Below are 24802 nucleotides of genomic sequence, written 5' to 3' on the forward strand. Positions count from 1 at the left end.
TGGAATTTTTTTTATATCCGACTGGTTTGATACGCAGGAACACTACTGACAAATAGGTTGACATTTCAGGGAATGTAGTCCTTGTTAAACGCCATCAGTTTGCAGATTATACATGCAGTTATTATAATTTGCACATACAACCTTTTAATCGTTGCGTCGTACTTTGTATGATATGTTTCGGCATACCGGTCCGTGTATGTTCATTACCTGCATGGAGAAGCTAGATGCCATCTCCTTTCATAACCCCTCTTTGCCCACTGAATGCAATTTACTGAAACTTTTAATAAATCTAATTTATTAACTATTTATTGACAATATTTTGAATTTTCCATAACATAACAGAGATGATGACTTCCACTTTCTATCTATATAATGTCTCATCTGTAATCCATACCTCTTTACGTCTTATACTACCAGGGAATAAAATATTGATGTGTTCACATTTAAATCTATATTAAACATGTTAAATTAAATATTTATTTTCAAGTGTCATACCTCCTTTTCACGTTTTTAATGGGCATATTAATTGTATGTAGGGTTTCATGAATTTTGCCATTATTCTCAATGAATGGGTATATCCATATTGTGAACTCCTACTATATAGTCCATACTGAAAATCAGTGGGACTTTTACATAATGTCAGGTTCATTTACATAAGTACTCACAATAAATGCATTTTGTGATAATATTCAAATGGAAGTAGAGCATCCTTTTGTGAGCTCAGTGCCCCCAGTACCTAGATTTTATACTGAAATTTACTACAAATTACCCAACACTGAAGCTCTCTCTCTCTCTCTCTCTCTCAAAAATGGAACATTCAGTAAAAAAAAAAAAAAAAATCAAAATCAAAAGTAATATTTAAAAATCAAGATGTCTTTGTGATAACACCGATGCCTCGGGATAGCAGCTATTCGCGAGGGTCGAAATTTTTCAAATGCAAGTCAAAATCCCAGGTCAAGGTCAAAAGGTCAAAATTGTTGGTATCTTAAAGAAGGAATTGTAATAAGGGTTAAATTTATAAAATAAGAAAGCCCAGTACTAACTGCTCAAAAGTGTTGGCATCGGTAAAAAAAATTTAAAAAGTGGGTCAAACGCTTAGGTCAAGATGTCAAATTTTGTGGTATCCAAAGAAAGGTCTTTTCATAAGAAATACACTTGTGAAATATAAATGTCGTAGCCCCACCCACTCTAAAGTTAAGGGCAAGATTCAGTAAAGTTTTTGTAGACATGTAAACAGACAAACAGATTGTCGAACGGATAGGACAAAAACTATGTACACCCTGATCTTCGATTAAGGGGGCATAACAAGCGTAAACAAGATGTGTTTTTGAAACACTGATGCCTCCTTATAGCAACATTGCGAAGGTTAAATTTTCTCAAATGTAAATCTAACATCTTGATACCCAAAGTAAGACCTTCTCACAATTAAGAAATAGAAATGTGAAATATAATACCCTAGCACCACCTGTTCATAAATTATGGCAAAGATTAACGTTTTTAAAATGTGGGTCAAACTTAAGGGTCAAGGTTGTTGGTATCTAAAGAAAGGCATTGACACAAAGATTACACATGGGAAATATGAAAGCCCTAGCCCTAAACGTTCAAAAGTAATTGCCAAGGTTTAAGTTTTTAAAAAGTAGGTAAAACTCCAAGGTTAGGGTCAAAGGGTCAACGTTTTTGGTATCTAATGAAAGGTCTTGTCACAAGGATAACATATATGTTAAGCATGAAAGCTCTACTATAGTAGCCCTTACCGTTCAAAAGTTATGGCCAAGGTTATTTTTATAAGTGGGTCAATCAATAAGGTCAACGTCAAAAGGTCAAAGTTGTTGGTATCCTATGGAATGTCTTGTCATAAAGAATACATATGTAAAGTATGAAAATCCTAGCACCAACCGTTCAAAAGTTATTGCCAAGGTTAAAGTTTTTTTTAAAGCAGGTCAAACTCAAAGGTCTAGGTCAAAGGGTCAAAGTTTTTGGTATCCAATAAATTAACGCACTTGTCACAAGGATTACATATGTGAAGTATGAGAGAGTTCAAAAGTTATGACCAAAGTAAAAGTTTGGAATTTTTATGCAAAAGTGTGTCAAACTACAAGGGCAAGACCAAGAGGTCTAATTTGATTGTATCCAAAGAAAGGTCTTGTCACAAGGAATACACATAAAGCTGGCCATAAGCTGCCATACTGGGGCAATAGCGTTTCGGAGTTGGAGGGAATATTGTAACGCGTTTGTGTCTATTAGTCTATGTATGTGTTAGATTGTCCTTGTTCAAAATGGGATCAATGTCGAATGCTGACTTGAATTGCAGATCGATATTTGCTGACTTGATTAATAGATGTGCTCTTTGTGAGGGGATGCTCCGCTGCCTTCGTTAAGTTTGATTTTAAAGTAGGTCTATACTCGCACTATGTCATTTACGAATAGTAAAACCGGAACCGCGCTTCCTTTTTCCGAGATAAGATTTTTTTTAACTATATTGGTTTGACTTTTACTTAGCGTTTTAAATATCCGGTAACGATTTTGCTCGAAGTCGGTCGCGTCAACAAACACATATTCTACAGTTTAAGGATAAATGAATTAAAAAGAGAAGGCTGGGAACAACTTTCGGTTGACAGAAATAATTAGGTAATAAAACGGTATTTCTGGGAATGATGCATGTTTTATATGCCGCGCCGAAAACACGGACCATATACATGCTACATCAGAACATGTATCAAACTATCGAGGCGATTATTGTCGGCGGCCAAGTTGAAGCTAATAGTGAAAATTCGGAAGAAAAGTAATTACTACGATTTGACTTAGACAATTTATGGATTTTACTAATCAAACATTACAAAATTTACTTTGAATAATAATTATTGCATAAAACGCATACCCCCCTCCCCCAACCTGCTTACCCACGAATCCCAATGCAAAATTATCTTTTGAATTTTTGATATATTTGAATATTTGACAAAAGTTGATTCACTTGCAGCACACTTCGTTACTTTCTGTAGCAAAATCATCCAGTTTCTGAGAATCAGTGAATTACTTTCATTTTCATCGTCTCCAATTTAAAGACAAGTGTGTTTTATTTATTTATTTTTTTTTGAGTAAAATAAGATAAATTTTAGGGACATTTGGTTTTGGGTGTGTATAATTATTGTTTTAAATTATGTACAACCTTCTTAATACAAGTATACACTCAAACATAAACACTATTACAGAAATATGTGGCAATATATTACTTCTGGAAGAAAGAAAATAGGGGGGTCCCTTTAGTGTAGAGCTGATACCACGAAAAGTAATGCGTCAGCATATAATTTTTTAAAGCTTATTATTTTTCTTAAATATAATTTAGTAAAAATAATGCAAATTTACGAAGTTTGAGTCCATAATTTTTTTTAATGACCGAGATTGTCCTGTGAAGCATATTTTCTCACATTAAATTTTGATACAATAGCCTAACAAAGTGCATCTATTTATAATAATTCATGCAAAACAATGATATTATATTGTTTACTAACATGTTTCTACTCTATTTTGGGTATTAAAGTTGAATATTTAGACTTCAATTAATTTATATACAACAAAATCTAGGATAGGTAAAATTTCAGTATTTTACATTTCGGGGTATATACTCCGATACGCTATAGCAGAAAAGTGAACATGTTGACATATAATTTTTCTTGTGTCTATCTATTGCTGGGATTTATGTCTATCTTATAAAAGCAGATTTTTAAAGATTGAGCCCATTTAGTGCCGAGTATAGAACTACCTTAAGCTACACATAACAAACAAGATATGTTTGTGAAACACTGATGCCCCCGTATGGCTGCTTAGGGCGAGGGTTGATTTTTAAAAAAAAAATGTATGTCAAATTCTAAAGGTCAAGGTCAAAATTGCTGGTACCCAATGGAAGGTATTGCCGCAAGAAATAAAATTGTGAAACACGAAAGCCCTGTTTCTAACTGAATAAAAGTTATGACCAAGGTTATATGTTTAAAAAAATGAATCAAACTCTAATGTCAAGGTCAAAAGGTCAGAAATATTCATACCCACTGAAAGGTGTTGTCACAATGAATATACACATGTGATGTATGAAAGCCCTTGCATCATCTGTTCAAAAGTTATGGGCAAGGTTAAAGTGTAATAATTTTTTGTAAAAGTGGGTAAATCTCCTATGTCAAGGTCAAAAGGTCAAAATCGGTGGTACACAAAGAAAGGTCTTGTTAAATTGATACACCTGTGAAACATGAAATGGAATATATGGAGATAACAAACAGTATTCAAGCTCAAAAGTCCAATAAACAATACAAAATAGCAGGTGGGATCAGGTGCCATGGAAAAGTGAGAACCCCCTGCCGACCGGGAACACTCGCTGTGTGCTCCTCGTCATGATTGGGAAATAAGGGGAAATCCTTCGTCAATTCAGTGTGTAAATAATGGACTAACAATTAGTATGAAAAACGCCAGTCAGCATTTGACTCAAGTTGATCACTCAACGATAAATTATATTTGCTGACAAGGTCATTGTATCGACCATAGATCTTCCGAAGTGATGTCTTTAATTATCGATACTGCTGAGATTCTTGTTTCATGAATGAATGTCACTGTATCGACCAAAGAAATTACGAAATGATAACTTTAAACGAGACTGCTGATATTTAGCTATATAGATAGGCCCACCCACTCAAAAGTTATGATAAAGGTTAAAGTTTTTCTTGTTTTCATTGTAAAAAATTGTTGTAGTTTATAGAAACTGGAAAAAAAGAAAAACTTTACATCGTTAAAAAAATTATTATTATTATTATTTCAGAAATCTAATTTCCGATAACAAAATTTAGAAAAATTGATTTCGTTTTATCAGAGACCTATATACTAAGTATATTTAGTATATAAGCCCTTGCTTTATGTCTAAGGCCACAGCAATTTAATTTCTTGTTCGTCGCACATTTGATGAAAAAAGTAAGAGCGGTCAAGCGGTTAACTAATAATATTAAATTACTTTTTGTAGAGAAATAATTTAGGCGGAACGTGAAGAAATTTGAGCGGACAATTATATTTTTTCTGATTTGCATGGTAAGCAGATGAAAAATACAATAAATAGAGCGGAAATGGGACAGGAAATTACTCAGAATTTCCATGGCGCGGGAAATTTTGAATTAATATTATTTTTCTAGTTTCAATTAATTACGAACGTGCGGGTCCGACGAACAAAAATTTTTATTGGTGTGGCCTAAATGGAAAATAAATGATTCAGTCAAATTTCGGGACGATTCATATTGAGTTCCACTCCTAGAAGTACTTCTAGTACTTTGATTCAAGTTTTCTTCGGGATCGAAGTACATCTTATTCTGAATCATTTGTTTACATCGCCATATTTAACTTGAATGCCGGGAAATGTGATAATTAGACGCGTGCAATCTCAACTTCTTCACTTGATGTACTTTGACCAGCTCATTGTTTAATTATTTTTAATCAGAGTCTCTCCGTGAGAAATAGAATGGTTCAGCGGGGTGAATTTTACATGGGCTCTGGTCTCCTGCAGCCCCTTACCATTATTGGCTTACCGCTAGATCAAGTAAGTTGACATTGTTGACTTTGCCCTGCATCTATAGATGATCATGGTGTCAGTGATAACAGAATAATGGTGTAATACGCTGTATTATTTCAAAGGCAGTCTAAATTGGAGATAAATATAGTTATTTTTCGTGGAAATGAGGGGGTCTCATGACACATTGCACCACAGGAGTCGGCAATTTTATCAATAAATAGTAAATAAATGGTTAACAGGCATAAATACTACCAGTGAGCTTCGCGAGCGTAGCGGGCGCGCGCTACGCTCGCGAAGCTCACTGGTAGTATTTATGCCTGTTAACCATTTATTTACTATTTATTGATAAAATTGCCGACTCCTGTGATTGCACAAAGATGGGGACAGCTGGGGGAGTTAAACAAGAGTGCACTGGGGGGGGGGGTATTTGAAATAAGGGGTTCTTATTTCAACAGATGGGTCCACGATTTGCACCCCATTTTTTTCTTTGTAATGATGATAACAGTCACAACTAAAAAGACAAGCAGCAAAAACCTTTAAATACTTAATAATTTTCAACTGTTTTTCAATTAATTTGGTTTTACAATTAGTTTCATAAATAGATTATAATTTAATCATTTGGATGTGTTACAGTATTACTCAATTTTATTTTTAGATTAAGAAACACCAGATCATAAAGATGTCAAGTAGATTTCTGTACGATGCAGAGTACATCGACCTTTCACATAATTCTTTATCACACCTCAACCAAGATTTTTTAGTCGTGGTTCACATTAAATCACAACTTGATCAACAATGATCAAGGAAATCATATTTGACTAGATCTAGCTCTAGTGCAATCACTGTAAGGAACATAAGAAAACATAACATATTATCAGTAACCAGGAAAGAAAATATGATAAAAAGCTCATGTAGAAGTCTTAGGGATTTTGTTTTAAATATATGTATTGTACATGTAAGTTAACAAACAGTGAAAAATATGAGGTTTGGGTTCATAAAGCAGCAATCAAATCCTTTGAGTCTTTTAAGTTTTAATTCCAGATTAATTCTTCAATTTTCCAAATAAAGGAAATATTTGATTTGTGCAAAATAGTAAATATATATTATTATAACAGTAACTTGATCCGAAGGGTCGTATCACGTCGAGTTGACAGGCGCTGATCATCAGATCTAACGAGACGCGAAGCGTCCAGTTTGATCTGATGACCCGCGCCTGTCAACGAGACGTGATACGGCTCTTCGGATCAAGTTACTGTTATAATGATAAATTTATTATATACCCCCTTATAACTAGCTAAATACAACAGAATAAAACTTTAGAGATCAATTGTATAATATTTATCCATAAAACAAAGCATAATAACAAGGGACTTTTTAACGCACAAGAACAATAACGTCATGTTTTTGCGTACTATGTCATCAGTTTCAGAGAGTGGTGGTATGGATTCAGAAAACCACAGTGTGGTGATCCGGAAAATGGGATCAAACTCTGTAAAATTTACAGTAACAAAAACAAGGAAATTGATGGGTATATAATAAATTCCTTTTATTTTTTTTCCACATAATTTTAATTAATACTTATTGCATTACATACCTGTAAAGAGTCCAGCAGTGATAAATTCCGAGAACTTTTGATCGTCTCTGATGATTAAAGCAACACACCCTACACCACAGTGAATGGCTCCAGTGTCTGAATACACAGACATTTTGTTGTCCTTTCTCTCATTAAAATTCATCCTAATTAGCATAAGGAAATTTTGCTGAATTATGAAGACAAATAAGCCTGTAGGATGTACTTTAAAAATTAATTGTTGAACAATGGAATTCAATATTGGCAAGACATTTCATCATTATGATGAATAAATTTTCTTTGTCATATCCATGGACAATATATGGAACCTGTATAACCTTCAGCATTAGGCCTATCTCTCAGTGCACTCAAGAAATCAGTTTTGTAGGCTTTTTTTACCTTTAACAAATATTATTTATTCTTAAAAAGATTTAGCAAGTATTACCGGTATTCAAGGGAGTGCATTGGTGCATTGACTTGCGTCTGACCATAAGTTGTTAAGAAAAAGGCTCTGCCAAAATTAGTTTATGCTTCTGTGTGATAACTTGTTCTTCCTAGTCTAAAACCAGTAAAGGTAACTTCATTGCAGTAATGGATGATGTTCATCAATTTACTTCATATTAACATGTTATTGTTTATTTACTTTATTAATTATAACTTTAATTGGTACAAGTATATTCTAGCTTAATAAAACAGGCCCGGCTACCCATGATGTCACATAATTTTTTAAATATAAAACATGATGATACTACATTTAACAACACATTAAAATTGCAAAAAGTGCTCATTATAATTGAAAGAAATGAGATGTGTTATTGAAACACTGATGAACGGACCCCTGATGAACCCATGTGGTGGCCTGTGGCAAATGTTTAAGTTTTTCAAATAAAGTTAAACTCCAAGGTTAAGGCCAAGAAGTTAAAATATTGTTTTCCAAAGGAAGGGCTTGTATCAGTAGATATACGAGGGTTGATCCAAAAGTAATGTCACAGTGTCCATATCTTTTATATTTGGCGTCATATTATCAAATACAATATATCAAAAGATGCACAAATATGAATCTAATTAACATTGAAATTTTAATTTAATAATGGTTATTTGAATTTATTTTATAGATGTTTAAAACATAAAGCATAGGGGGTGTCGCCGCATCACAACGGAACGTCACGTTTTAAAGTGTATTTTTTCGTAGAATGAAAAAGACAAACACATTAAAAAGATTCTAAAAAAGCACCTAATCTCCAATTTTTTTAAAGACACAATATTCTCGTCATTTTCTAGTTTTTAATTGAAAATTGAATGACGGCATTGGTATTTGTGATCATAAACATTGTTGTTTTACTCTGTTGAATTGAACAAAGGGATTGTCGAAATGGGAAAAAAAGGCTCGACGAGTTGTAATGCATTTTTGCTTCAAAATATGGAAGTCATCACTAGCGACTTTTTCGTTAATCAATCAGACTTACAGAATAAAGAATGTAAATAAGAAACATCTTAATAGATGGTTTCAGCAATTTTGGGCGGGTGATTGGTCACTGAATGATTAGCAGAGGACAAGAAGACCGAAAGATAGGGGGATCGGACGGAAACTTCAATGGTGTCTGACGTTGTCAAGAAAGACAGACGTATAGAGTGACATGTGAATTTTTAAGTTTCTCTTATGCTATACTGTTCAAAAAAATTCGACAGAGGGCTTAATTATGAAAAGAGTAAGTGTATAATGGTACCAAGAACTCTAAAAGAAACTGGAATTGGTGAAAGTGTTTGCGAAACACAAATATTTTTTAATGAAACTAAGGGGAAACGCTTAAAAGTATTATGACGGTGTGTATCCGTCATATGACGTTATATTTAGGTGCGGCGACTACCATAAACGCGCATTGTTTAAAATCCGATATTTTGAAAAGTATACATCATATTCCTTTGGAATTTTCAGGTCTGATTTGAAATACACAAAGCTTCTATCATGTATAATTTTGTTGCTTTACGTCGATTTATAGCAATTTTATCAAAGTTGTGACATTACTTTTGGATCAACCCTCGTACCTGTAAAAGCTGCAGAAACAACTGTTCAAATGTTCTAGCAAAGATTAAAGATTTTAAAAAGTGGGTCAAACTCCAATGTCAAAATCAAAGGGTCAAAATCAACGATACCAGGGAAAAGACATCAGTGAAATGTAAAAGCCCCAGCATCAAATGTCCAGAAGTTAAGGCATTAAGGTTTAAGTTTTTTAAAAGGTCAAAGTTCAATGCCAAGTTTAAGAGTATTGAAAGCCCTAGTACTAATTGTTCAAAAGTGAAGGCAAAGGTTAAAGTATTAAAAAAGTTAGTGAAATTCTAAAGGTCAAGGTCAAAAGGAGAAAACCCAAAGGAAAGGGCTTGTAATACTTGATACACATTAGTAGTATGAAAGCTGTTAGTAGCGTTGACTGTACAAAAGTTATGACCATGCACAGTTAAAATTTGAAAAAAAAAAACATGTGTTTGTGACACAGTGATGCCCATGTATAGCAGCTTATGGCAAGGGTTGAAGTGTCTCAAATGCAAGTCAAAGGTCATGGTCAAAAAGTCAAAATTGTTGGTATCCAAAGGAAGGTCTTGTCATTATGAATAAACCTGTGAAATATGAAAGCCCTAGTCCTAAGTTAAAGCCAAGGATAAAGTTTTTTGAAAGGTGGATCAAACTCCTAGATCATGGTCAAAATGTCAACTCATTGAAAGGTCTTGGCACAATGCATACACATGTGAAGTATGAAAGCCCTTGCACAAACTGTTCAAAAGATATGGCCTAGGTAAAAGTTTGGTATTTTTTGGTAAAGGTGGGTCAAACTCCAAGGTCAAGAGGTCATTTTGGTGGTACCCAAAGAAAGGTCTTTTCATAAGGAATACACCTGTGAAATATGAAAGCCATATACCCACCCACTCAAAAGTTATGGGCTAGGTTAAAGTTGACAGACAGACAGAAAAACAAACAGACAGACAGAAAGAAAGTCTTTTTGTGTAGTTTTCTTTTTCAAAGAATTTTACAAGATTTAAAAAAGTAACTTTTTTGAAAAAAATGGTTATTTTATAATCTAGTTCTGGTGCAATATTAGAGTAAATCAACAAATAACTGAAACACTGTTTTACTGTAACGGAATATGTGAAACTCATTATACTGGCATAAAGCTGTTTAATTAACAGATTAATAAGAAGTGCCCTTGACTGCACAGATATTTCAATGTTAAACATTAAATTTCTGTCTTTAATCACCAACTACAACTTGGCACACATTTTTTGATGACAAATGTAAGCAGTACTTTAGTTATCATATTCTGTTTATGTCTTTGATGTTTGTATGTCACTGCACATATCTGCAGGTAAGATAAATGGATGTCATGTAAATGAAGGACAATTCCAGGGCTATGGGACCTTCAGCGGTTGTTTTATGACATATCTTGCCTGTTAGCATGGTTAGTTCATGAAATATCACGGCTACATGACAGCCTTGGTTCTGATGAGGCCTGATGTCGCGCTGTCTGTGGCCTCCTGTTTCAGGGACAGACTGTCAATGGCTCTGTAGAACCATGTGTGACAGGTCCTGAAGAAAAAGCACCTTGAGCTCAGATCTTATTTTAATATTAACATTATCATCAGGATTATGTAACATAAGATGTCCATTTTTTAAAATCTTACTTTTTTGCAGCTCTAAGGATTAAAAGTTCACATCTGCATTTCATGTTAATGACATTTATTTACATTGTTATTATTTATTAATTAATTAGCTTTCATTTCTACTTCTTTATAGTACATGTATGTAGAATGATACAACAGATCAATCAAGTTGCTGAATTAATTTATTATGGAAAACTATGATCAATTAATGGCCTTGTCCATTTTAGGAAATTAAAATATATCCAGGTAATGTGAAGACTTTTTGATTGATGATTTATTTGATCTTTTTTTACAGATTAACTTCCTGGTATGTCAGATCTCAGCGCTCTTCCTAGGATATTACTTCCGAAAAAACTGGTCCCCTAAGCAGATCAGCGTGGTTAATCGTCACGCTATAGAACTAGTAGTGGGATTTCTACTAACGGCCTTCTGTTTTGGATAGTAAGGGAGATTTATCTGTGTGTTGTCTGCAAAATTTCTCTTTATGTACCAGAAATATGTCTGTCTGTCTGTCTGTTTTGAACTAATACATCTTACATCTAACTATAAAATAACACAAAAATTATTAGAATTTCATTTTCAGTTCACACTGGCATAATCTAAAAGATATATATTTTGTATTCTGTGCAACTTTTATTGAGTTTAATAAAGTTAGATATTACTTCATGTAGATATATAAGTATATCTAGCAAGCTTTTCAAGTTGATGTATATGATGTGTGAAGATTACCATGTGATAGAATAGAAGCATGTTCATAGAGCATGTAGTTATTACTGTGGAATACATGTACATATTTATTTCAGCTAATTTAATGTAATACATGTATATATTTATTACAGTCAGGTGATCCATGTCGTTTTGATGGGATTGCTGTGTTATGCCCTGATCCTCTATGCGCCTCGTGATAAGTTCCACACCCTGGTGTTTATTGCCAGTATGGGGTACCTCTGTATCATGCACATGTACCGCCAGTACTACGACTATGGGGGATACTCTCTGGACATTACAGGGTGAGTTTAAAGTTTTTACATCATGGGATTTTTGAGTTCTAGATATTATTAGATCCAGCTCATTGTTTGTGAAATATTTTAAAATTACTGTCACTGTGGAATGATATTCATTCACGGGGGTCCAATGTTTGTGGGCAAGCAAAATTTAACTTGTTCATGGGGATGTAAGTTGTGGGTTACATGCCTATACAGAAGATTCAATATGTTTACAAAATAAATTTTCATGGGAAGTTAATTCCTGGGTGACCCACAAAATCGATCCACAAATGCTGGCCCCCCACAAACAATGATAATTCCACATAAAGTAATTTTCTTGTTTTATTTTTCAGACCTTTAATGATACTTACCCAGAAAGTGACCAGCATAGCTTTCCCTCTACATGACGGGACACAGAAAAAAGATGAAGATTTAAACCCAGATCAAAGGATAATGAAAATAGAGTAATTAAATAATGGAGAATTATAAAAATCTTAAATTTCAAAAAAAAATCTCTTGCCTGATGTAATGAGGCACATATACCGGTATATTTGAAATGATTCAATGCATAAGAAAAGATTTCATGGTGGCTCAGTATTCCTTGAATTTGAATTTTTTGGTACACTGCATGCATGAATTCACAGGTCCTCAAAACAAAGTTATTGATATTTTAAGAGTCACCTTTCCCTTTGTAGATATGAGTGAATACACAAAATTACACAAAACCTGTAAAATTAAGGCAATCCAGGAAAATTGCTCCCCCCCCCTCCTGAATTTTAATGATTCAACAGTATGTTAATATTATAGAAACATTTGTTAATATTGTTCAAAATTGGTTGTATTTATTAAAGACAGAAAACAGTACAAGAAATTAAAATACTGTTGTAGCTAAGGATGAGCAATTTTGATTTATATAAATGTTAATCTTAGATCATAACATGTTGTAAAACGACATTATCTTGGAATGAAAAGCTCTTTACTGTAAGGATGAATTCGTAACAAGAGTTTTAGCTTTACCTGTTTTTAGCTCACCTTAGCTTAAGACTGGAGTGAGCTTTTCTGATCCCTTGTCTTGCTTCCATCTGTCTGTGTCCTTGGCTTTAAGTAATCTGTTTTCTATTTTATTTTACAGGAAGCTGCCAACATCTGTGTCGGAATACCGTAAATCTGGAAATTTTTGCTGTAGATAAATTTTTAGCAAATTTGCGAGTTCATTGCATTCGCAAAAATATTTTTCTTAAAAATAAATTACCAATAAGAAAATGTAAACAAAGCAGTGTAATTCGCAAAATTTTGAAATATAAAAATTAATCAACACCATTTTGACCCAAATTCGCAAAATAAAATCGACGTAAAAATTTCCAGATTTACGGTATTTCAGTTACCTTTTCAGGATTGTGTTTATCTGATCTACACTGCATTTTATTTTTCAGGAAGCCACCGTCAGTCTTGGAATACTTTAGTTACCTCTTTAGCTTCCACAATATAATTTTTTAGCCATTTTGTAATTTTACTGACTATATCAAGTTCATCGAGGGCAAAGATGGCTCTTACGAAACTCCTGTAGGTTCAGCTCTGGTTACGTTTGATATATATTATCATAGATTAACATTCTAAGTATTAATTTACTAAAAAAAAATAGATTTAATGATTTTTTTTCTAAATGTAAATGTTTATGTTTACTTAATGTTTGTTTTGGATATGACAAGACTTACAGAATTCTTATTTTATTGCAGGACAAAACTCCAACAATTCCAAAACCAGAGGTTTGCTTAATGAATTCTTCAAATTAATTTAGAAAAAAAGTGTTATGATAAATTACGAAGTTTCATAGGTTCTCAGAATTGACATGCATTTATTACATTTATAAATACTTAAATATATAAAGTCATCATCTTTCAACAAAGTTACACAGAAGATACTCAGAACTGATTGTCCTCCTTTATTACTTTATGTGTAACTTATTGGAGTGTGTATGGGTTGCTTTGAAAGCTCAATATAAAGTTAAAGGTAAAAGTCATATAGATAACAAAGTATAATTAATTTCCTCCTTTTGTGAGATTAGAAGACATCTGAGATACCCCTGTATATTTCCCTTTAGGACGCGGTTAAGGAGAAGTTAATCGTGGCTGGTATCTGTGGTGTTGTCATGGTGTTGTCTCCCTTAGTCTTCCCTGTTGAATACATGGCAGGTAATATAAATATGTATCTTCTAGTGTGTAATGTGTCAGTTGATACATGTACCGTAATTCTTTTCACCCTATTTAAGGAATGGACCATTGTAAGGCTTGAGATTACAAAAAATTATTTTGTAATTAAACCATATATTGGTACCGTCTGTCCAACAAGCAGAATTTTCCCTCAGAAAATGTCTGTACTCCTAGTGATTGTCATAATTAAAAAGTTTCAATGCTATTATTGTGGGCAATATTTTTGTATATTGTAAAGAAAAATATGTTTGATTTTTTTAAAATCAAAAACAGATTGACCTCAGAGGTTTTGTTAATTTTAGGCCTGTAGAAAATTATTTTAAAAACAAACAGATTTCATATTTATAGTGAGAAAATTTACTATGTTTTCTTTATACTCTAGATGATGAATTCCTTTACCAGACAAACTGGTTTTACAGAAATTTCTTCGTTCTTTTTTGTGTGTCACTGGTTCGAGCCAAATATTACTGTGCCTGGAAATTAGGTAAGTTTGTTTACATTTATGTTAAGTTGCAGTAGGTGAGAGCTTCAGTAGTTCTGTACAAACATTTTCGGGTTCATGTACCTAAAATCCTTCATTATTTTATCCATTCAGTCACCTGGTATTGCATGTAAGCTACAACTACATTTTTATCAATTTTTTCAGTATATTAAATCATTTTGCATTGAAAATGTTCTCCCACTTTCATAAGATGCAGTGTCAGATTAAAAAACAAACAAAAAAACGTATTAAAAATCACGAATCAGGTACATAATGTTTGTTTACATTCAAAATATGTTAAAACCATTTTTGAAGACTCATTTTGCAGTGATAACATCATCCCATTTTCATAAAACTTTATGTTTGGTATTTAAAACTACTATTGATTTTACATGAAAAGAAATATTCTTTGTAATTATTGACCCTTGTCTTTGTAGGAGAGGCGGTTAACAATGCTGCAGGCCTGGGTTTCAGTGGTTATGATGACAAAGGTCAGGCAAAGTGGGACCTTCTAAATAATGTCAAAATCTACGAATTAGAGGTACGTGTGATTTACTTCACAGACCAATCCACTCTTGGATAATCCATTTCATATCAATTATTCATATTAGTTTTAACATGCAAATTTTAATATTAATTATTTTTTCTAAATGGTGTATGATTATATTAAATCATTTTGCATTGAAAATGTTCTCCTTCTCATAACATGCAGTGTCAGGTTGAAAAACAAACAAAAAAACATATTAAAAATCACGAATCAAGTACATAATGTTTAAAGTTTCAGCCATTCAAAATTGATTTAAAACTATTTTCAGGAAAAATGAAATGAGGTAGTGTAGATTTAAGTTTGTTCAAGTCATTTTGCAATGATAGGAATATATAGGAAAAATCTTTAAAAATCAAGAACCATTTTCATAAAATTTTATGTTTGGTATTTAAAACTACTATTGGTTTTACATGAAAAGAAATATTCTTTGTAATTATTGACCCTTGAATATATAGGAAAAATCTTTAAAAATCTTTTGTAGGAGAGGCGGTTATGGCTGATCAAAGTTTTAATAGGAATATATAGGAAAAATCTTTAAAAATGCTGCAGGCCTGGGTTTCAGTGGTTATGATGACAAAGGTCAGGCAAAGTGGGAATATATAAATAATTTTTTCAAAATCTACGAATTGAAACTCATGTAAAACGGGTGATTTACTTCACAGACCAATCCACTCTGGGATAATCCATTTCATATCAGTAACCCATATCAGTTTAAACATGCAAACTTACCATTAATATTAATTAATTTTCATTGAGCTACATGGTGTATGATTCATTGAATATGGTGTGAGATATGGTAACCTTTATTTATTTATTGACCAGTGAGGATGTGAAAATACTAATTCAAGTTTAATTGTAAAATGATTCTGAAAGCTTGAATATAAAATATTCGTAAATCTATTAAGGTCTGATTTTTGTAAAGTACACAGTTTTTGTAAATCACATGTGTTTTTCCCCATATCCTTTAAAAGTATAATGAATGAGTGTCTTGAATACTTAGAGCACGGCTTTGCAAGTAAGATTGACAGCAGAGGCATCGTCCCTTGGTACCCTCTGTATTCTAGTATCTTTTCTAAAATATACTTATTGTACTACCTTAATGAATATTATTTTTCTATCACTTAATTGTATTCTGAATGAGTGTCTTGAATACTTAAAGTTCAGTCAGTAAGACCGACTGTGCAGAGGCATTGCACGTCCACTGGTGCCCTCTGTATTCAAGGTCAGGGTTAGGGTTATTCAAGTCACACTATATCTTATTATACTGCTATTATTACAAATATGTTCATTTTTAGCTCACCTGAGCCGAAGGCTCAAGTGAGCTTTTCTGATCAAAAATTTGTCCGTCGTCTGTCGTTGTCGTTGGCGTTGTCGTCGTCGTCGTAAACTTTTTACATTTTCATCTTCTTCTCAAGAACCACTAGGCCAATTTCAACCAAACTTGCCACAAAGTATCCTCAGGTGAAGGGGACTCAAGTTTGTTCAAATGAAGGGCCATGCCCTTTTCCAAGGGGAGATAATTATGAATTAGAGAAAAATTAATGGCGTTTTAAAAAAATTTTCTTCTCAAGAACCACTAGGCGAGGAAAGATGAAACTCATGTGGAATCATCCTCAGGTAGTGTAGATTCAAGTTTGTTCAAATCATGACCCCCGGGGGTAGGGTGGGGTTATCAAAGTTTTACATAGGAATATATAGGAAAAATCTTTAAAAATTTTCTTCTTGAGAACCATTGGGCCAGGAAAGATGAAACTCATGTGGAATCATCCTCAGAGAGTGTAGATTTAAGTTTGTTCAAATCATGACCCACTGGCCGATCAAAGTTTTACATAGGAATATACAGGAAAAATCTTTAAAAATCTTCTGCTCAAGAACCACTGGGCCAGGAAAGATGAAGCTCATGTGGAATCATCCTCAGGTAGTGTAGATTCAAGTTTGTTCAAATCATCAGGGTGGGGCCATGGCTGATAAAAGTTTTACATAGGACTATTATTAAAAATCTTCTTCTTGAGAACCACTGGGCCAGGAAAGATGAAACTCATGTGGAATCATCCTCAGGTAGTTATTACAAATATGACCCCCGGGGGTAGGGTGGGGCCATGGCTGATAAAAGTTTTACATAGGAATATATAGGGAATCCTTTTAAAATACTTCAAAGCCATGCTTATAGTGATATTAATAGGGAATCATCCTCAGGTAGTGTAGAATCTAGTTTGTTCAAATCATGACCCCCTGGGGGTTAAAATTCAAGCCCCCCCCATCAGTAAACTTTCAGTTCTGATCTGATATGTGCTTTTTCCTAGCCAATTGCTCAGGTGAGCGATGTGGCCTCTGGGCCTCTTGTGTTAAAACTTTCTGTAGTTTTCTATCTACCCAATACTTTTGATCCGGTGTCCAACTATCATGAATACCCGTATGTGACAGTTCTAACATTTTCACAAGTATCCTACTAGTATGTATATTCCTCATCTCCCATTTGTACTTCCATGATAGATTTAATTATTATTAATTCATATTACAATATATTGCAATATAATCTAATTGTAATCATACTATTACCCGCTGAGGGCCCTTGATTGGTGAATAAACATAAAAACTGAATTTTAAATGGAATTTTTTGTTCTACAATAAATGATTTTGTTACATTTATAATATTGTGTTTACTTTTCAGGTATCGAACAGTCTTAAAGTAAACATAGACTGTTGGAACATCACGACCTTGATCTGGCTGCGTCGTGTGGTGTATGATCGTGTGCCCCCGAGGCATCGTACCCTTGCCACGTTTATGGTCAGCGCCCTCTGGCACGGCTTCTATCCCGGGTATTATATCTGTTTTACCGGAGCTGCTCTGTGTACTGTAGCCGCCAGACTGGTAAGTATAAAATCGGATTCTACGACCGTCAAAATAACGTTTGTTTACTAGGATTTTTATTAGACTAAGTATAGTAAATTATCAAATTAGCAACATTCTTATATCCTTTGAATAATTGTTTAAGTTTGTTAAAGGTAATCAGGGATGACCCACACTTTTTAGTTGAATAGGAAATTATCGCTTTTGTTTCACAAGATTAACATCTGTAGTGCTCTGAATCACTTAATATAAGACATTACAAATTGAGAACAAGAATTTATTTTTTCTGGAATCAGAACTAAAAATTTGTGATACCTCCCCTATTTTACTTTTATGTACACTTGGTAATGTGCACTTGTAAAGGAGCATGTACATTGAAAAGACTGTATATCTTATTAAATGTTTGAACACCAATTGCAAGCTCTCAGTATCATGTGTATAAAGGATATGTTTTTGAATATTCCTTGCAGGTTAGAGGAAATGTTCGCCCTTATTTTATGCTTTCTAAACGTGACAAGTCTATTTACGATTGCGTCACTTTTGTATTCACTAAGTTCTCCATAAGTTATCTTACTGCTCCACATTTTCTGCTCAATCTTTTGGACTCTGTCAAACTTCTACGGTGAGTTGCACCTTCCTCCAGGACTTTCCCAGCACTTTCTGTCCTGGCTTAAATGTTTTGGCTTTATAACAGGCAAACCTGTATTTCTGTTGGAGTAAATTTTTTTTTTTTCAAACCTACTTTTTAATAAAAAAAGCTAACTACATGAAAAATAATCTGACTTAGAGTGTAACATATGAAAACAAATTTTACATCAAAATTAATGTGCAAGTTCTGTTAAAAATTGAGGTTTGACTGCTGTGCAGAATTTGCACCAACAGAAATATTGGCTTATAATGTACTGTATGAAATTACCAGGCTGTTCAGCAGATACACATTTATGTAGATGTGCACCGGGCTTGTACTCAACACGATTTTCCTCTTTCAGATGAGAAGAAATGTACGACCATTATTTCTTGATTCTCCGGATAAAAAGAAATTGTACGACGCTGGGACATTCTTCTTTACGCGCTTTGCAAATGTTTATCTGGCCTCCAATTTCTGTCTACTTGGACTTGTACCATGCTTTACATTATTAGGGTAAGGGAAACATCAACAAGTTAAACACAAGAAAATAAATACATGTAATAAAAACTCTAGAATTTTCACCCACCCATCTAGAACCTATGAAACTTTTGCTTTGTAAAATTGTTAAAAGTTAAAAAGTTTCAAACAATTTTCAATCTCTTCAATTTTGCTTACCGGTAAAATTTTGCTATTATTTAAGGTCTTTGAAATTGTTTTCTTAAGTTTAAAGTTTATTTTGAAAATTGATGAATTATAAACAAGTGAACATAATTTTCAGTTTTAATAGGTATACACATTGTTTCAAAATATAAAGTTCACACAAATATAGTACATAACAGTAATGAACAACATATCACTCTTGCTCCCCTTGGCTTACAGTGCTTGGCTTATAATTATTTACCTCCATCCAAAATCCTTGTTTAAATCATTGTCTTATCATTGTTGAATGTCTGAGTAGAAAAAATTTAGGATAAAATATCATACTTCATTGTTATCTAAATATGTTTAAATGCATGGCTTATATGCATTTATCATCTTCGAAAATCACTGTTTTAGTCATTATGTTTCATCATTGACAAATGTATCGATTAAAAGTTTTACAAATGAATATTTTGTATCAATGCTACCAGAATATATTTTGAAAAGGATAACTAATTATCAATTATTTAAAAAAGAAGCCTGTAACTTTTAATATCTACAAGGTCTGTGGTGAGTTTCGGATTTTTCTCCTCGATGTATTCAATTTGATGTTTTACAAATGTAAGTGATGTGTGAATTCATGATTTCTTTTCCAGGTCTTTATTTTTCTGGATTCACTTATGTGCAATAGCAGTTATCATTTACTTCTCATACCTTCATCCAAAGAAAAAGACAGAAAAAGTGGAAACCGTAGCAAAGGAGACAGTGGACGTAAAAAAGTCGCAGTAGCTAGAGATATCGCGAGTTGTGTTCAAATTGTGACAAGTCACTCACGTGTTATTAACTCAAGTTTTATTTTTAATATTTTTTGATTAGTAGTTTGACTGTTTCTTACACTTTTTTGTGATATTAGATAACTTTGGTTTGTGATGTTTGCATGTTGTGAAATTCCAATGTTTATCTATTTTTTTTTATTTTAATAATATGTTGAATGGATCAGAAGGTGAGGATACAGATTATTTTTACATAATTTTTGTGGACTTTCCAAAGACAACCACAGCTTTTCATTACTCATACAAAGATGGGTAGATCACAGTTGAATGACAAAGTGATCTGTCAGTTTCTGTCAGTAAAATGTGTTTACTGTAAACCAACTTTTATTTGCATGCAGAAATATGAGTTCTGCGACCTACTTTTATTCGCAAATATTATAATCACCGCAAAACCAATAATTTTGATAAGTACATGTATTTGTAGAGAATGTTTCCTCTATCGCAAAAATTAATTATCGCATATTGATTTCAAAATGACGAATCACAAAAAAAAGATGACGTGAATAAAAGTTGGTTTATAGTATGCCTCTAATATGGTCAGCAGGTGAATTTGATCAGATAGGATTTTATTGTTTACCTTTATAATGATCTCTTTAGATCACTTGGAGAATGGCTAGAATATAAATCTTATGGAAAGCAATAAATACATGACTGTACACCATCATGTAAATGAACAAACCATTCCATTATTTTGTGAATAATATTTTATCGAAGGTTTCCTCAGATTGGATTTCAGTAATGAATAAAATTTTTTTTTTTAAATTCAAACCATATTCATTTAATTTTTCAAATAACATTTAGTTCTTATATGAAAATGGGCAGAAACAAAGAACTTCAAGTTTCTAATAATCTGTAAAATGTCCTCTTTCAAGAGGCCCCTTATGACTATAAACAAATAAAAGGAAACATGTATTTGAAAAGCTCATTGTTACTTCAAAATGTGTCTGTTTAAAATCCGAGCAGTTTTTTTAAGTGAATAAGTGCTGATTAATATGTGTGCCTATTTTTGATCCTAGCAATAGTCAAGCAGAAAAAGCTAGTCAGATAGACATTCAGGGCTTTTATGCATTTTGTTTTGGTCAGATCAAAGTAATTTTTTTTTCATAGATATATTATTTACACTTGTGTATGTTTGTATTGCTCAGAATGCATGTATTTTTACAGTATTGACAATTTTTTTTCTCCCCCCAAACCATGCCTTGTACTTTTTTCCCTTTTATTAAATATTGGTAACCAATATTAAATTTTACTTTTAGAACCATATTGGTTTCTACATCTTATATTTACTAACGGGATCGATATTGTAAGTGATAACTTAACGTTTTGACCTAGGAATTAACTACCTACTGTTTGTAGTTCTGAAAACTTTTCAAAATATTTTAAGAGTATATTTATGTCCAACTTATGTAAAAAGTGAACAGAAAGCATGACGAAAGATGTCTTCTCCATCCTGTTGTTTAACTCTTTACAACTTTAATACTGAACTGTGACGCAACATTCACTTGATGCTCACGTCATAGAAATATGACGTTACCTTTTCCCTGCAAGTACTTTATAATGCAACAAAAATTTCTCTAAAGTTTAGCATAAATAATATTACGACATAATATATTAATAAGAAAATAAATTTTCTTATGTCATGAGACTTTAGCAAGTATAAAATAGAAGGAAATTGGCATTAAATTTAATTTTGCTTTAGAAATAGGAAACGGTATATACATTAAAATGCGTGACTGCGGGGAAGGGGGTTAAAGCAACTGTTTAATTATTCGAGAACATAATGCCAAACAAATCTTCAATAGAATATTACTGTACACATTTAAACATTTCAGGCCATTTTTTTCTTATCGTTTTATTTAATATTCAGATAAATTAGGATTTAATAATATTATTTCATTCCTTTGAGTTTTGTTAAATTTTGTTATTTAGCTGCATAATAATTGTAAAATAAAAAAAAAATAACACCAAAGTGAAACTGCATGAAACATTCTTTGTGTGATTCTTATAGATACATGTAAAACGTCATAATTATTATTTACTTACTTTATTGTATTACACGTATCTACATGTATCTGCTTTGCACATGTTGCATTTTAATTGATTTGACTGACAAACTAATTAAATTAAATAATTTTTTCTCTGAAATGTCCAAGAGTCCAAGTCATTAGTTTTATTAAGATATTTTTTCTAAAACAGACCAGTGTTAGATATAAACAAGAGGCCCATGGGCAATATCGCTCACATGAGTAACTGTTCCTTACCAGATTTCCCCCTTTATAACATCTTTGTGTCCCACCCTATCTCCAGTGGTCTGGATTTGAACAATTCAAAATCAAAAGTACCTTAGGATGCTTTCACTTAAGTTTCAGCTTTTCTGGCCCAGTGGTTCTTGAGAAGATGAGTGTTAAACAATTTTCTTATATACTAGTATTTCAATGTAAAACTTGGATTCCGTATTGTGGCCCCGCCCTAACCCCGGGGGTCAAGAAATAATTTAAAATCTACATAACCCTAGGATGCTTCCACATACATGTAAGTAATAGCCAGGCTAAGCTTTTATTGAGAAGAAGATGTCCTTTATATTTCAATGCAAAACTTGGATTCCCTATTGTGGCCCCGCCCTAACCCCGGGGGCCATGATTTGCACAAATTAGAATCTACACTACTCCAAGAATCTTCCATATGACAAAGCATTTGTGACCCAGTGGTTCCAATTAACTTCACTAGCCAAGGGTTTCTCTAGCCAAGGGTTTCTGATACGCTACTCTCCTCAGCATACGGTGTTAAAAAAAGTCGGGATTTTTTTTCTCAAGTTGTGATTGGAGTGGATGGACTAGATCGACCAATCAGCAATTTTTTGTAAATGACGATATCTGCGTTCGTGACATATCCACTCTTTACTGTTGGGAATGAAAAAAGCATGTAAACAACGATCACATCCTATTTCCCGAATAGATACGGTGTCATCCAAAATCTTAAAATCTGTTCAAAATATGAATTAGAATCTATGTTGAAGAAGTAGTTTTGCACATTAAATAAAAAATGGTAAATAAAATCTAAACACTCTTGTTGTTTATTCTTTAAGAACTTTAATGATTTAAATGCCATATTTATTGCTGTTGATGACGCAATTTGTGCGTACCTGTCCGAATTCGAGATCACGCGACGAAAACAATCCCGTCTTTTCACAGCACCGTGTGCCAAGGGATTAAGAGGAGAGTAGCGTATCAGAAACTCTTGGCTAGCGAAGATGCAGGGGTTCTTGAGAAGATTTTAAAGATTTTTTCTTTATATGTCCATGTGAAACTTGGATTCTCTATTGGCACCGCCCTAAAGCTTTTTTTTATTTGAACAATTTAGAAGTACACTACCCCAAGATGCTACCAGTTAAGTAAAAGTTTTTGTGGCCTCATGGCTCTTGAGAAGACATTTTAAGGACCCCACCCTATTTTTGTCTTTTCTTGATTATCTCCCCTCTTAAGGAGGCATAGCCCTTCATTTTATCAATTTAAACTCCCCTTCACCCAAGGATGCTTTGTACAAAATTCAGTTAAAATTTGTCCAGTGCTTCTTGAGAAGTTGAAAATGTGAAAAGTTTACAGACAGACGGTCGGACGATGGACACTGGGTGCATCAGAAAAGCTCACTTGAGCTTCCAGCTCAGGTGAGCTAAAAAGAGATGAAAACAAACATATATAAATGATAAATGCAATGTACAATGGAAACTGCCAATTGAAGTTCATGACACAGAACGAATAAGGAAAATCTAGATTTATAAAAAAAAAAATCCATGCTGGTATAATTTCAGTGTTTCTCGTCCAACAGAGCTGAATTTATTTCCATAGTCTGCGGTTCCTGGCATTGCGAGCTTTCTACAATTTCGTCTTCAGAACCAATCCCTTTTCCATGGAGAGATTTTTATCTTTTAGAAAATAATAAAATTCCATGGAATCTTTAAAAAAATTCATTTTCCTAAGAACCACTGACCCTCAGGCACTTGACATAGTAATTTTTCTTATTAAATAATAATTTCATAAGCTTAGCCTTCGTAATTTTTAGCTCTTCTGGTCAGAGACCAGAAGAGCTTATGCGATAGTAATATGTCCGGCGTCTGTCTAGCTGTCTGTCTGTAAACAATTTTTCAAAATGCTATATTCCTCCTACAGTTTTGGTCTGATTTCAATATAACTTGGCACACAAGTAGACAACACTATGATACATAATTTTGTATATTGATTTTGATGGGTGTTGCCGTGGTTACTAAAAATAGAAATTTCTGTGAAATTCTTTCAAAATGCTACTACTCCTACAGTTTTAGTCTGATTTCAATATAACTTGGCACACATGTAGACTACACTAAGATACATGATTCTGTATATCGGTTTTTCACTTCGATGAACATTATTGCCGTGGTTACAAAAAATAGAAATTTCTGTAAAATACTCTCAAAATGCTAACTCGAAAGTTAGCTGGAGAACTGTAGCTCTCCGAAAAAATATATTGACAGATCGGAGAGCTACAGTGCCACCCACTGAAAAAACTGTATATATTTATTACCCACAAAAATTTGCGCTTAGTTCTGTATTAATTCCACCAAATTCTTATCTAAATTGAAAAAAGGCTAAATTAAAAAAAAATCTTACTTTTATATCAAGTAGACTCGTAATTGACATCTGCACAAAGCATGTAAGACCGAATTATCTTGCAAACAAATATGGGAGTATAAATAGAAGAAATTTTCGATGATCTCAATTTCAGGGCCAGGAGGCTATTAACAACAATTACAAGAAACGTCTTGTTATGGAAACAGCGAAAGAATATGTCAGGATCACACGGTTAGTAATATTTTGATGTGACGGTTTAA

At 33.1% G+C, this 24802-nt stretch overlaps 1 protein-coding gene across 1 annotated transcript; it reads left to right on the forward strand.

Moving 5' to 3' along the window:
• The first annotated feature begins 5366 nt into the window (after positions 1 to 5366).
• On the forward strand, positions 5367 to 20688 carry LOC134282460 (lysophospholipid acyltransferase 2-like). The gene is given in 12 exon segments (XM_062764869.1): positions 5367 to 5566; positions 11059 to 11204; positions 11603 to 11773; positions 12103 to 12213; positions 13183 to 13312; positions 13486 to 13515; positions 13851 to 13941; positions 14342 to 14443; positions 14878 to 14981; positions 17659 to 17859; positions 18828 to 18979; positions 19762 to 20688. Coding segments are annotated over 12 exon segments (1449 nt in total). The 5' UTR covers positions 5367 to 5488; the 3' UTR covers positions 19895 to 20688.
• Positions 20689 to 24802: the final 4114 nt, after the last annotated feature.

Source organism: Saccostrea cucullata, unplaced genomic scaffold (assembly GCF_032062105.1).
Source record: "Saccostrea cucullata isolate Sc308-1 unplaced genomic scaffold, CSIRO_AGI_Scuc_v1 ctg3769, whole genome shotgun sequence".
Taxonomy (NCBI): Eukaryota; Metazoa; Mollusca; class Bivalvia; order Ostreida; family Ostreidae; genus Saccostrea; species Saccostrea cuccullata.